The sequence below is a fragment of the Hypanus sabinus genome, chromosome 9, assembly GCF_030144855.1.
Source record: "Hypanus sabinus isolate sHypSab1 chromosome 9, sHypSab1.hap1, whole genome shotgun sequence".
In the NCBI taxonomy this organism is placed as follows: domain Eukaryota; kingdom Metazoa; phylum Chordata; class Chondrichthyes; order Myliobatiformes; family Dasyatidae; genus Hypanus; species Hypanus sabinus.
Window position 1 is genome coordinate 46,961,391 of NC_082714.1, and position 14,811 is coordinate 46,976,201.

The 14,811-nt window shown below is 40.5% G+C and overlaps 2 protein-coding genes and 1 long non-coding RNA gene across 6 annotated transcripts in view; 2 read left to right on the forward strand and 1 right to left on the reverse strand.

The window, feature by feature from the left end:
* LOC132399354 (uncharacterized) overlaps positions 1–4,981 on the forward strand; it is a 26,811-nt gene extending 21,830 nt beyond the window's left edge. For both annotated transcript variants that reach the window (XR_009513969.1, XR_009513968.1), the window contains exons 2-3: positions 755–861; positions 3,264–4,981. This is a non-coding gene — a long non-coding RNA (uncharacterized LOC132399354). The remainder of the gene's footprint in view (positions 1–754; positions 862–3,263) is intronic.
* Positions 1–11,831, reverse strand: part of snrnp25 (small nuclear ribonucleoprotein 25) — a 16,939-nt gene extending 5,108 nt beyond the window's left edge. Inside the window, exons 1-5 of one of the 3 annotated variants that reach the window (XM_059979608.1) lie at positions 11,714–11,820; positions 9,612–9,822; positions 8,334–8,424; positions 4,999–5,104; positions 1,703–1,777 (exon numbers count right to left, since the gene is read on the reverse strand). In XM_059979608.1, coding sequence (XP_059835591.1) covers positions 1,703–1,777; positions 4,999–5,104; positions 8,334–8,424; positions 9,612–9,800 — 461 coding nt within the window. In that variant the 5' untranslated portion in view covers positions 9,801–9,822; positions 11,714–11,820. Of the gene's footprint in view, positions 1–1,702; positions 1,778–4,998; positions 5,105–8,333; positions 8,425–9,611; positions 9,823–11,676 lie in introns of all 3 variants that reach the window. The other 2 variants (XM_059979606.1, XM_059979605.1) reach the window with 2 other exon arrangements.
* On the forward strand, positions 11,748–14,578 carry polr3k (polymerase (RNA) III (DNA directed) polypeptide K). Its single transcript, XM_059979609.1, has 3 exons — positions 11,748–11,997; positions 12,779–12,866; positions 14,131–14,578. Exons 1-3 carry the CDS (start codon positions 11,887–11,889, stop codon positions 14,256–14,258), a joined length of 327 nt encoding a protein of 108 aa, XP_059835592.1. The 5' UTR covers positions 11,748–11,886; the 3' UTR covers positions 14,259–14,578.
* Positions 14,579–14,811: the final 233 nt, after the last annotated feature.

Sequence of the window (14,811 nt, forward strand, 5' to 3'; positions counted from 1 at the left end):
GAGGTCGGTGACCAGTGGCGTTCCACAGAAAATCTGTTCTGGAACCCCTGATTTTTATAAATGACTTACATGGGAAATGGAAGGGTGGGTAGGTAAGCTTGCAGATGTCGTAGGTTACCAATCCTCATAGAGGGATCAGAAGTGGATAGAGTGAGCAGCTTCAAGTTCCTGGGTGTCAAGATCTCTGAGGATCTAACCTGGTCCCAACATATCGACGTAGTTATAACGAAGGCAAGACAGCGGCTATACTTTATTAGGAGTTTGAAGCGATTTGGCATATTGACAAATACACTCAAAAACTTCTATAGTTGTACCATGGAGAGCATTCTGACAGGCTGCATCACTGTCTGGTATGAGGAGGGGCTACTGCACAGGACCAAAAGAAGCTGCAGAAGGTTGTAAATCTGGTCAGCTCCATCTTGGGCACTACAAAGTATCCAGGACATCTTTAGGGAGCATTGTCTCAGAAAGGTAGCGTCCATTATTAAGGACCTCCAGCACCCAGGGCACGTCCTTTTCTCACTGATACCATCAGGCAGGAGGTATAGAAGCCTGAAGGCACACACTCAGCAATTCAGGAACTGCTTCTTCCCCTCTGCCATCTGATTCCTAAATGGACATTGAAGCTTTGGACACTACCTCACTTTTTTTCTTAAATATACAGTATTGTTTTCACACATTAAAAAAAATCTATTCAATATATGTAATTGATTTACTCATTATGTTTTATTTTATTTTTTTTTCTCTCTGCTAGATTATGTATTGCATTGAACTGCTTCTGCTAAGTTAACGAATTTCACACCACTTGCCGATGATAATAAACCTGATTCTGGTTACATGGGACATCGATTGGATGCAGAGGTGAGCTGACAAGTGGTAGTTGGAGCTCAATCCAGAAAAGTATGAAATTATTCATTTTGAAAGGTTGAACTTGAAGGCCGAATACAGTGTTAATGGCAAGATTCTTAACAGTGTGGGTGATCCGTGGGATCTTGGGGTCCAAGTCCATAGAACATCAATAACCCAAACTTCCAGTAATGCCTCGAGTCCTCCCTTCACCACTTCCCATCCCCTTGTCCCCTCTCATGTTATGTCTTTGCCCGCCCATCGCCTCTCTGGTGCTCCTCCCCCACCCCCACCTTTCTTCTTTCTTCAATGGTCTTCTGTCCCTTTCACCAATCAACTTCCTAGTTCTTTGTTTCATCTCTCCCCCTCCAAGTTTCACCTATCGCCTGGTGTTTCTCTCTCCCCTCCCCCCACCTTTGAAATCTACTCATCATTTGCTCTCCAGTCCTGCCGAAGGGTTTCGGCCCGAAACTTCAACTGTACTTTTTTCCATAGATGCTGTCTGGCCTGATGAGTTCCTCTGGCATTTTGTGTGTGCCACTCAGAGGGTGGTGTGGGTATGGAATGAGCTACCAGTGGAAGTGGTAGACATGGGTTCAATTGCAAACATTTGAAAGCTTGGATAGGTACACAGATAGGAGGTGCTTGGCAGGATATGGTCCAGGTATAGGTAGATGGGACGATGCAGAAGATCAGGCCAGCATGCACTAGATGGGCCAAAGGGCCTGTTTTGCGCTATGGTGCTCCATGACTTTATAACTTTGAGCTTTATTTTATAAAACACTATTATAAAAGAACTCACCAAGCATCAGGCACACGAGGAAAATGTCATAGTGTTAAATTTATTCATACTTACTCTTTGAGTTTCATATTATCATCAGCTAGCTTCTCTCCATTAAAAGTCAGATGGTACGTCTGCCAGATATATTTCCTAAAAACACAATGTAAAAGCATCAAGAAAACTCCAATTCAGAATGAAATATTATGATAGAATTCACTGCTTTCAGTTCTTCTTCTACATGCCAACAAGATTATATTAAGCAGCATGAAAAACGAACGTTTCTCTTCATTTTGTTAATTATACAAAATTAGATAAATGCTGAAAAGAAAAAATGAATGCACAGCCATGAAGAATGTACAGAGAACTGGTCAGATCCTTCTCTGTGGGCTAAACAGCTATTTTCTTTGTGTGATTCTATGAAATGATTTTTTCTGATTCAAGCTTTTATATGGATTGCAGTTTTAAACACATGCAGTTCCCTGGAATGGGTAGGTTACAATTACTGAATATTACTAAGATAATTTTCTGAATACAGAACTCATATCATAACTCTCAAGAGGAACAGGAATGTATGGTCACTTATTTATGTGAAACAATGATGGTGTTTTTTTTATATACACACACGTCACTATAATCTACAGTTACTAACGCCTCAGCCAAAAAAAAGTAGTGTTCATATTTTCTCACCTATTCCAAATCTTCTCTGAGGCTTCATTGGTCAAAACAACTGAAAACTCTGCATTCCTTTAAGTCGGGGGATTCCAAGTTTTTATGCCTCGGAGTCTTACCATTAACCAAGGAGTCCATGGACCCCAGGTTCTGAACCCCTGCTTTAATAAGCCTCATTTCTTTAAAGACTTTCTCGTAGCTTTGATCCGTGCCTTCTTCAACAACTTCACATCCTTTTCAGACAGCAGCGCACATTAGTTGCAATGCTTTTGCTGTGGTCCACCAACTTTTCACATAGAGGTAATATAACTTCCTCATTTTTATATTCTGCATTTCTAATTTTAAAGCCAACATCCAATGTGTTTTAACGGTAGCATTAAGCAGTCCTTCCACTGCAAATATTTGTAAATATCCACTGGTTCTTCTGTTCTTTATTCTTCAATGAAATGGTACAGATTAAACTTGCATTATCTCTATTTCAACTTGCAATTTTCTCTGTAGAATTTCATTTGCTAAATACTCAGCCATTTAACCAAGTTAACTACATGCTCCAAAAGTCTGGTCATGATATTTTTCACTCTTTATTCTCCTTCGAAGATTCACATCATCTACAAACTTCAAGTCAGTCACATATAACTGTTACATACCCCGTGGGTAGCTTGTGACTGTCACATGACCATTATGTAATTGAGTCTCTGCTGAGCATGATGTGATGGTGGAGTGATGTAATTTTCCCGCCAGTGAGAGGTCATGTGATGGCCTTTATCAACAGGTATAAAAGGGGAAAGCCTTGCTGTGACGCAGGTCAGTTCATCGTTTAATTCGTCAGTGACTCTGTTATGCTGCGTATTCATCTCATGATGCAGTTTTGTTTTAAAGTGGAGTTTTACTTTCTGCCTCAAGTCTCAAAGGTTATTGCCAGCAGAGTTCACCACAATGCTGCCAATTTTGATTCCTACCTTTGCAGTCCAGTCGTAGAGTGAAATTTACTGAAGTGCGGAAAACCTGAAGAATCGAGTAAAGTTGGTGTCGTCAGCAGTAATACAGGATCGCCCTTATTGAATCCTCATTCGGAAGAGATAATAACCTGCATCTGAGATAGTCATAGTCCCTGCTATAAGAGCAGAAAGGGCTGGAGCAGGGTTATTCACCAAGGAAGATCAGTGCCTTTAATACGTTTAAATTTCCTTCATCGTAAATCCTTTGGGCAAGGCATATTTCGGCTGGGATCAGCAGTATCTTCACACCGTTGAGCAACTTGTTACTTCAGGAAAGTCTCTCCTAATTGACTGTGTAAATCATTTGGACTTTCGCATTTATCGCTTTAAGAACTGTGATCACATTTATCGCTTTAAGAACTGTTCGTGTTGCCGTATAGCTGTTAACTTCCGGTTAAGTTAGTCGTTTGTTTACTTTTGGGTTTTTTTTATTGAGCAGTGTTTAATAAATGTTTTATTTGTTTATAAAAAACCTGTCTCAATTCTATATTCACTGATGCTGTATCATAATATAACAAAAACAAGTGGTCCAGATGTTCAATCCTAAGCAACCCACCAGTTCTTATTTTCTATGTCATAGTCAATTTTGTAGCCTTGTTACAAACGTTGTGACAAATATTGTATGTGGTAGTTTATCAAGCAACTTTGGAAAGTCCATGCATTAAGCAATATCTTCACCTACACTCTTCTTTAGATGATCAACAATCTCAATCAAGTTGCTAAACAAGATTTACCCTGCTTTTTTAATAAATTTTCACCCAAGAGTCAGGGACATGGACATGAGAACATAAGATTAAATGCTAGAGATGTCAACCATATCCTCACATCAAATTATGACAAGTTCCCTCCAGTGGTAGTTGTCTTCAAAGTCTAAAAATTAAGTGTGTTTTTAGGCACAAAGTTAGAAAGTATTCAAGTGTTAAAACTTTCTAGATTCAAATCACTCTTATATTCAATTTTGAATCAGATCTGCATCTATTTATTAATCAATATATGAAAGTATAATATTTAAAGCAAAGGTTTTTCAAAGCATGATCTGAAATGGGAATGTGTAATAGGATTTGATTCTAATGCAGCAAGAGGGATTGTGTAAATGGGCAAAAACTTCGGCACAGATATGATGAGCTGAAGAGTCCATTTCTATGGATTGCTAATGTACTGGCTTACAGATTTTATTTTCAGCAATATGCAAATAGTTTTGAGTGGTCCTTTAAAGATTTTTTTAAATTACAATTAGAGCTATTTTGGGAGCAATTTGCACCCAGATCGCTGGATACTTCAAAGCAGGCTTGACATTTGCAACATTGCACAATTGATGATAATATTTAAAGGTCAGTCCATTTTTCTCCACATATTACTAAACAAATTAAAATATATAATCCTGCAATGATTTTTGTCCTAATTAAGGCTCTTGGCCCAAAACGTCACCTGTTTATTCCTCACCATAGATGCTGCCTCACTTGCTGAGTTCCTTCAGCAGTTTGTGTGTGTTGCTCAAGATTTCCAGCATCTGTCAAATCCTGTGTTTATAATTCTGCCATTACTTCTTGAACAGCTCATCTGGTGATATTTATACTAGTGAGAAACTGAAATACGTTAGGCAAGACTTAAGTGACAAATATCATTAATTTCATCATGTCCTCAACGATAGATGTAGCTGCATTGCTCCAGAAGTTAGCATAGTAAATGGCAAGGAATAATTACCAGCTAATGTATTGTGTTCCTCCTTCTCGTTCTTGCTTCAGTTGGACATATCTCTGAATAGCTTTCTTCAAATCCAAGACAGTTTCATTTTGAATTACAACAACAGCTGAAAAGAGAAGGTATGGATTATGTGGTCTTGTAACATATACATATCAGGGAGGTGGTATAGGAACCTGTCAACCCATATCCAATGTTAAAAACAGATTATTCCCCTCCACCATCAGATTTCTGAACAGTCCATGAACATTACCTCATTGGTTTGCACTATTTATTAATCTTCGTAATTTATAACTGACAGTAATTTTTATATATTGCACTGAACTGCTACTGCAAAATAACAAATTTCACAACAGATATCTGAAATAGTAAAACTGATTCTGATTCAGAATATTGGATTCCAGTTAATTGGGCCATTGGTTAATCAGGGAACCAGCTCACTTAGGACAACTCCTAAAAAACAAAAACTAATCAAGAAAACAGCTGGGATTCCCTTTGTTTAATTGGGATGCTAGGCTAGTTAAATAGGACAGGAGACTGTTGCTGAACAGTTGCCAATTAACATCAGTCATGTACGCTTGTGTGGCCAGTTAGATGCTACACTGTGCTTAGAACAAACAGATTTTAAATAGCGCCAGTTATATATGTGTTGTTGTTCCACAGCGGTGAGAAACACAGTTGACGAGAAAAAAGTAAGACAATTCAGAACTGTTTTGCTCACAAGAATTCAGGCTTGTAGATGCCAGAAATGGTCATGAGTGAAAATGAAATGATTTCACTATTTCAACAAGCTTGCAACTATGAAGAAGTTGAAGGTATTGACAATCATCTTGAATGTTACAATGAAAATGAAGATTTGGAAGATGAAATTGTCAAAAGCATTGTATGAAGTTAATTCATTATCTGCACTAGGTTTCTGTGCTGACTTTGTTCATTTAGAGTCAATCAAAAGACACAGCAGCATACTCTGAATGAATTCCATGAATTCCTCCATCGATAACTACGAGAAGGGGGATGGATCATTACGACATAAGAGCAGATTTCAGCCATTTGCCCTAAAGAGTCTCCTCTGCCATTCTATCATGGATGATTTATTATTCCTCTCAACTTCATTCTCCAGCCTTCTCCCCATAACATTTGACACCCTGATTAAACAAGAACCTGCCAGCCTCCACTTAAACTTACCCAATGACTTGGCCTGCACAGCCATATCCAGCATTGTATTCCACAGATTCACCACCCTCTGGCTGAAGAAATTTTTCCTCATCCCGAATCTAAATGGATATACCTCAATTCTGAGGTTGTACCCTCTGGTCCTAGACTTCCCCGCAATAGGGAACATCCTCTCCACATTCACTCGATCTAGGCCGGTCAATATCGATATATTTCAATGAGATCTCTCCTCTTTCTTCTAAACTCCAGCAAGTTTCAAATGCTCCTCAAATGTTAATTCTTTCATTCCTGGGATCATTTTCTTGAACCTCCTCTGGACACTTCCCCACGCTAGCGCATCTTTCAGATCAAGTTCAAGTTTATTGTCATTTCGACCATAAACTGCTGGTACAGTACACAGTAAAAACAATGTTCCTCCAGATAAGGGGCCCAAAGATGGTCACAATACTCCAAGTGCAGCCTGACCAATATCATATAAAGCTTCAGCATTACATCCTTGCTTTTGTCCTCTCAAAATGAATGCTAACATTGCATTTGCCTTCTGTACCACTGTCCTTCTACCAAAGGTCACGACCATGCGCTTCCCTTCATTATGTTCCATCTGTTCCATGATCCTAAACATATTGTTTATGAAAGGTGGCGTTCTCACCACACAGTCACATGGCTGTTAGCAGAGTCTGTTAACGAGCTGAGTTTGCATACAAGCTCGATGAGAGGGCTACACCATTAATTCCTAATTTACTCCTTATGGGTGGCGCGTATGTGTTTTTTCCCTTCAATCTCGGGTCCTCCACCAGAGGCCTGGGAGCTTGAGGGTTCGGTGCAGTATCCTTGCTGTTCATAGTAATGCTGGACCGATATCTCAGATATCTCAGTCCCCAGGATTTCTTGGAGCCACTCTCCCAGTCCAGGTGTCACAGCTCCAAGTGCTCCCATCACCACTGGGATTATTCTGGCTTTAACCTTCCATATCTATCTGCTCTTTCAAGCCCAGGTATTTCTCCAACAAATTCTTCCTTCTTGATGTTACTGTCATTCAGGATTGCCTCATCTATCACTATCACTTTCTTCTGTTCCTTGTCCAGTGTTACTATGTCAGGTTGGTTGGCCAGTACCTGATTACCAGTTTTTATCTGGAAGACCCACAGGATCTTAGCTCTGTCATTCTCCACTACCTTCTCGGGTGTTTCCCATTTGGACTTGGGAGTGTCCAATCCATACTCAGCACAGATGGTCCTGTACACAATTCCTGCAACTTGGTTGTGCCATTCAGTGTTTGCTGTCCCTGCCTGCATCTACGTGCTGGATGGTTTTAGCAGACTCTTTGCACATTCTGCATCTTGGATCTTCTCTGGTGTGATAGACTGCTGCTTCTATTGCTGTTGTGATCAGCACCTGCTCTTGTGCAGCCATCAACAGCAACGCCCCCAGCTTGGTGGCAATGATGCCTGACAGGAGCTTCCATGTTGCAGACAGGCAGGTTATAGGCCAGTAGATTGGTGGTGTTACTCTTAGCTAGGGATCTAACACTTCTGCACATTACTGAGGTAATTTTATGTATTGCACCATACTGCTGCTGTTGTTGCAAAAATCTAGTTTCATGACATACGTGAATGACGATAAACCCATTTCTGATATGGGTCCCTTTTGTGGACTGAGAATGGGAAGGGGGAGGGAGCAGGAAGCACTAAAGAGACATTCTGCACTGATCAATAAACCAATTGTTTGAAAACAAATGTCTTTGCCTGGGGTCTCGGGCTAGGTGTGTCTGGGCCCACTCTCCCCCCCTACATCCCACCCTTGGTTCTCCGCCCTCGCCATTCCCAACATGCGGGAGGGGGGAGAGATTTATGAAGCAGATTGCTAGCAAGGTCGAGCACAGTTCCTTTCTTCTGTACAAGAGCTAGGTAGTGACGATCACCCTTCATATAATGGACCACTGTACTCTATTCCTTCAATTTCTTTGCTTTTTAAATGAAGATGGGAATGGAAAGGCAATCAGAAATTACCTTACTCTCTGATTTACAATTTGAGCTCCCTAGGATTCACTCATAGATAGCATTTTTACCTCAACTTACCCCAGAAGGTTTAATTTTCAGTAACAAGATAGTTATTCTCAACAAGTCACAGCTGTAGGCTTAATAATAAGGAAAAAAAACACTTACGCATAATTTCACCATCTCCTTTCTTTACTTTCACAGTCATTGCCTGCCCATATTCAAGTGCTATCTGTGAATTTATCTCTTCCAAAGTAACCTGAATAAAAACAAAATTGACGTTATCAATAACAATAATGACTTTACTTCAATAGGAGTTTGAAGAGATTTAGCATGTCACCAGATTCTTCCAGAGTTCTACAAAAGGTAGAACACTAAAGAATGTTCTGACCTGGTACAGAGGTTCCAGTGCACAGGATTGCAAGAAGCTGCAGAGGGCTGTAGACTCAGACATGGGCACAAGAAGGCGGTCAAGAAGGCAGCATGCATCGTTTAAGACCGTCACCATCCAGGACATACCCTCTTTGCACTGAGTGTACCTGTACCTTGAGGAAGAGGTACAGGTACACTCTATGTATAAAAAATTGCTTCTCCCTGCCACCTTCAGATGTCTGAACAGTCCGGGAGCCCAAGAACACTTCCTCATTATTTGTCAGTTGTACTTTTTGTCATTTATAATGCTGTTTAGGTCTTGCTCCTGCCACAACAAATGTCAGTGATAATTGACCTGACTCTGATACGTCACCTCCTTCTTCACCACCATTCAGGACTGCAAACAATCCTTCCAGGTGAGGCAACACTTCATCTGTAAGTCTTTCTGATTGTTGACTATTGTATCTACACAGCAAATTTAATTATATATACTGAGACCAAACAACTGTGAAATCCATGACAAACCCAATTCGATGCCATTTTCCCCAAAGTGTTCTGCTGTAATTCTATGCAATTATTATGTCTGGGTAATAAAGGTTTAATATGACTTCTTAACTTTTGGTTTTTTTTCCCTAATTATAGAGCCAAGAATCCAGCTTGTCCTGATATACTTAACAGTATATTAACATTCTCAACTGAAAATTTTTTAAAGTAACCAAAATACTTCATTGAAATATTTGCAGTTTGCAGTTGCAGTTTCCCTTCATTGCTTTGTTTTTTTTTAAAGATCAAATATTTTTATCACTGTCTCTACTGAGATTACTGAATTTAAACTAAATGTGCTGGAGACAATTTTGTCTTTGTAGCCAATACAAAGAATATCTGTTGCACATTTTGTTAAAATCATGTTCTTCAGATACTGCTGTTTTAGTCCATAATAAAGATCATAAAGACACCTATCACAGTTCAGCAGTATCAACAAGATTCCCATCCCCATCATAAAAACACATTTTTGAATTTAACGATATATTAAAAAGGCTGAGGTTAGGTCGTGGTGCTTTTCAAGATACACACCTGTACAGGCAGATCACATAGCAAAGGATCCTGAACTATCATAGCCAGACCTTCCTGAAATAGGTCCAAGATTTCTGCATGTGATAACTCTTCATCCTCCTCTGCTGCTTTCTCTTGACTATAAATTGCAACAGCTTCTTCCTCCTTAATGCTGACAGATGGAGATTCCTTCTTAATTTCATCAGTCATCCCAAATCAGCAGCTCTTCAAACTGGATCAGAAAATCTCCAAAAAGTTAGCATTTTTCCAAATAGCCATACAATTCCATTCTTCCACATATACAGCAAAAATACAGAACTAATCATGATAACTTTGTTAACTTGTTGTATAAATGTTGTCATTTTAATGAAATCAAATATTGTCTTATTTCCCCCCCCCCCCCCACCATATGAACAGAGGAATGATTTATACCTAATTTGAACTTCCAATTCAATCAGTCTAAATCAAAAACCCGGGTAAAAGTAAAGGAACAAGTGGTTGCTACAGTGGGAGTGAAGGATCATTGTGGGTCTTAAATACTTTCACACCCACTGCATTGTGTAGAACTGGATTTTTTTCCTTCTATATGTTGGTCTGCAGTCTTTCTCTATTGGTCCTCTCCCTGAATTTCACAGGAGTCCAATGCCATCTCCATCTCATTGTCTCCAATGTTAATGTCTGTTGTTCCTCCATTGCTTGAGTCCTCTTTCCTCCCCGCCTTTCCTGTCATTTGTGTGTTTGTTCATTCAGTCTGTTCAAGAAAATCCCTTTCTCTAACCTCTTTCCTCCTCCTTTCAGCCCACCTTCTGTTCTTTCTCCAGTGCCTCTCTTACTTCCTTTCTCCCCTTTTTACTCTCGTTGTCCATACCTCATTCCCTCCCACTTTTTCCTTCCTACTACCATCTCCACTCCCCAGTTCCGTTCATCATTCTCCCATTCCTGTTGTCTCTCCCTCCCTTTTCCCCGCTATTCCATCTATCTCCCCTATTACAGTCTATGTCTTCCCTTGTTCATTCCTCTCCTACTCACTCCTCCCCCTTTCGCAATTTACCTTCCACATTTGCCCTCTCCTACTCTGCCTCCTCAGAATGCCTACCTATTCTCTCTCACTTATCCCCTTTCACCTTTCTCTTTTTTTCATATCACATATTCCCCACCCCACCCAATACTCTCCACTTTCTGCAGGGATTGTTCTCTAAATGACTCCTTTCTCCATGTCCTCCCTCCCCACAGACCTCCATTCAGGCACCTACCATTACAAGTGGGACAAATGCTACACCTGCTCCTTCACCTCCTCCCTCACCATCATTCAGGGCCCCAAACAGTCCATCCAGGTGAGGGAAAACTTCACCTCCGAGTCTTTTTGAGGTCACCTACTGTATCCAGTGCAGTCCACATTGGTAAGACACATTCCATCCATCTGGCGCACTCTGCACCTCCTAACCTTCCAGTATTCACCTCCATCATTAACCAAGCAATGATTTCTAATACATATTCCCTCAACTAATCTCAAACATCCCATGACTCCATCCATCGTTCCTCCAACAGCCATCCTCCCTTTTATCCAGTCAGCTACCCTTTCCTATCAGATTCCCCCTTCTCCAGCTCTTGATCTCTTTTACCTACCAGCTTTCCAGATCTTTACTTCACTCTCCCCCACCTATCACCCTGTACTTCTTCCTCCCCTCTCTCCATCCATCCATCTTCTTGCTTTAAATACTCATTTTTTTCCAGTCCTGATGACGGGTCTCCACCCGAAACGTCGACTGTGTACTATTTTCCATAGATGCTGCCTGGCCTGCTGAGTTCCTCCAGCATTTTATGAGTGTTGTTTGGATTTCCAGCATCTGCAGACTTCTCGTTTGTCCTCTGTCCAATCCTCATTTTCTTCTACCCGCCCCAAATCTCCTCCTCCTTTGTTCTTCTACACCCGACTCTCCTCACCCCATAACCTTATTTTACCCTCCCCTCGCAGCCCAGCCCTTACTTTTCCTCTTCTGCATCCCCAACCACTCCCACATTTTTTGCATATCTTCTTCACCCCGTCAGTCCTTCTCTCCACTTCATCTGACCTCCCGTCACTCACCATTTGCGAAGGACAAACTACACACCTCCAAACTCACTCGTGAGAGTAGAATAAAACCATATCCACCATTGCACCAGGTACAAGTGCAACCTTTAAGCCTCTCCGGCGGATCTGTTCGTCGAGAATCCAGGCCGTGCGCCAGCATGGGACGGAACTAATATCCGAGCACGGGGTTCGCCGGAGGATGCAGTTTGGAGGCGCACTGGAACAATGTTGCTGTTCTGTCCGACGTGTGGGAATGTCCTGATTGTGGAAGAGGGACAGAAGTGTTACCGGTTCGCCTGTAACACCTGTCCTTATGTCCACAACATTACTCGGAAAGTAAGGCAGGGAAGGGTTTTGGGGTAGTTAAGAATTAGAGGATTTGGGGATGTATGAAGTGTTGGTATGTGAGGGGAGGGAGGGAGAAGAACTGACAATGGGACCGATGGGGCAATTGTTGGGAGAGAGGGGGAAAGGGAAGATGGATAAGGAAGGGGAAGAGGGGTGGGGGAGTGGGGAAGAGAGATGAGGAGGAAGTAGAAGAGGGTGGGGAAGAGGGATAGGGGAGGGAGGAGGCAAGAGAGGAATGGAGAAGAGGAGTGGAAGGGATGTGAGAGGGGATGGAGGGAGAGGAGGAGGCAGGAGAGAGAGCATGGAGGGGAAGGGGTGGGAAGAAGTATGAAAGCGGAGGGAGTATCTGGGTGGAAGATTGAAGGGCGGGAATATGTGGTGTGTGAAGAACAGAGGGAGGGAAATGGGATGTGCAGGGAAGTGATATTGTGGGGTGAGGAGTGGTATTGGAGGTGGGGGAGAGAGGTGGCATTGTTGGAAAGGGGTGGAGAGAATAGAATGGGGGAGTACTGGGGAGGGCGAATGGAGTATGAACTGGAAAGGGACGAGAGAGGAGTGGGGATAGGGAGTTGAGAGGAAATAAGGAGACTGGTGAATTTCAGATTGAGTTAAACTTTAGCCCACATTCTATTCATGGGTTTAATATGTAGCATAGAGGTTTGGGGGAAGAAGTGCTGATTTGTGATTGAGGCTTTATTTGTACTTCCTCCGATTTAGACTATGCTTACATGTTGAACGATGTTTGTTATTTTGCTTGTTTGTTTTGAAGGTAACCAACAGAAAATATCCCAAGCTGAAAGAAGTTGATGATGTTTTAGGTGGTGCTGCAGCTTGGGAAAACGTTGACTCTACGGCAGGTATGATGTGCTAACAAAGTCATATTTGACATGAAGAACTACAAATAATTTTATTGTGGATATCCTGAGTTTTAACAGCAATTCAGAAGGAATGCTGCTACATACATTGTAGCTATATGATGTTTTAGTATTTTTATTTGAATATTTCTAAATCAATGTATTCAACAAAATTTAATTGTGTTGACTTTACATTTGGATACTTGTACATTTAGTTAATGGGCGTGTAGATTTTTTAAAATCTCCAAAATGGAAAGTTTAATCAATCTATGTTGGAGATCTATTTCTTTTCAAGCTTTTCATTCCTGAAATTTGACAATTTAAAGTTGAATGCTATTTGTTCAAGTTCGATTTAAATATCATTTCAAATAATATAGGTTCAATATTTAGTGGCTATAGCCACCTTCCAGATGTTATGTTAAATCTCAGGTAGGATGTAAAATATTATAGCTCAAGAGCATGAAAATTCATTTAGTGTCTCGGTAATTTATCAATTTATAAATTTCTCAATTTATATCACTGGGAAAAAGAACTGTTGACCCAGCTTTGTTCCTGAGCTTTCTTCATTTACTTAGAGATGCAGCATGGCCCTTCTGGTCCTTCAAGCCTTGCTGCCAGCAACCCCAAATTTAACCTAGACTATAGGACTAATCATGGGATAATATGCTATGACCAATTAACCAACTAGCTAGTAGTCTTTGGACTGTGAGAGGAAACCTGCATATTCCATGGGGAGGACATACAAATTCCTTAAAGAAGATGCTGGGATTGAACTCCAAACTCCGAAAAATCCTGAGCTGTAATAGCATCGCACTAACTGTGGTGCTATCGTGGTGGGCATATATCGGCTGCTCCACTGTAGCCAATAAAAGAATGATTATTATTTGTTGAAACACATGAACATGTAAAGTGTTAAATCATGTTTTTTTTTCCTTTATTGCAATGAAGGAAAAGGGTGGGGAATTTCTCTCTATTTTGTGCTTGAGGCTTTCTACTTGTACTCATATTCTTCTATTTATATGTTTTGCAATCTTTTCTCTAGGATTTTCATGTTAGAGATTTGCATTATCCCATTTCTCCCTCTAATCCTTTTAATTTACTGGTCAGTGGGTGAAGGATAATTTGTTTTGCAATTACATCGATAGAATCATGTAAGGCTTAATGATACTTCTGTATCGTTATTCATGCAGAGGTAGATGAGCTTCAACTGCTGAACATAGACTTTATTTCTTTAAGAAGATTAATTTTCTCTCTCCATTTTATGCAGAACCATGTCCCAAATGTGAACATCCTCGGGCATATTTCATGCAAATACAAACCAGATCTGCTGATGAACCAATGACCACATTTTATAAGTGCTGTAACCCAGGATGTGGACATCGGTGGAGAGATTAAAATTGCTGCATGGCAGCTACAGACTAAGTTTTGAAAGAATGCATTTTTAGTTGTACCAAAATGCTTCTGCAGAAAACTGAACTTACAGCAATAATTAAGATATCTGATAATGTTTATCGAAATTCATTTAAGTTGTAATTCAGTGGTAGTTAGGCCATTTTAATCTGCAATTGTACATAATAGCTGACAGTTTTTTTTTCCTGATACTTCTACATGTATTTAAGTGTCTTTCATGCTGTTTTCCTCATTTAATTGAGTGATTGAAATTTATTTGAAGGATCCCGATATCTTGTTAAGAATTACAAATGGAAAAAGTCAAACTTCTGATGTTGTATTGCATACTTTCTTTGTGATGATCACTGGGTCCTGCATAAAATTGAATTTGGAGTCAGAATGGAAGAAATGTGTAGCCCAGATGCCCAGCCAAAAAGTAAACTACTGAGATTCATTAGCTATGGCCTTGAAGATTATGGCTTAAGTTCTTCCAAAGAGTTTAAATGTGCATGTTTCAACCTGCAAAGTCAAAGTTGAGTTTATTGTCGTATGCACAAGT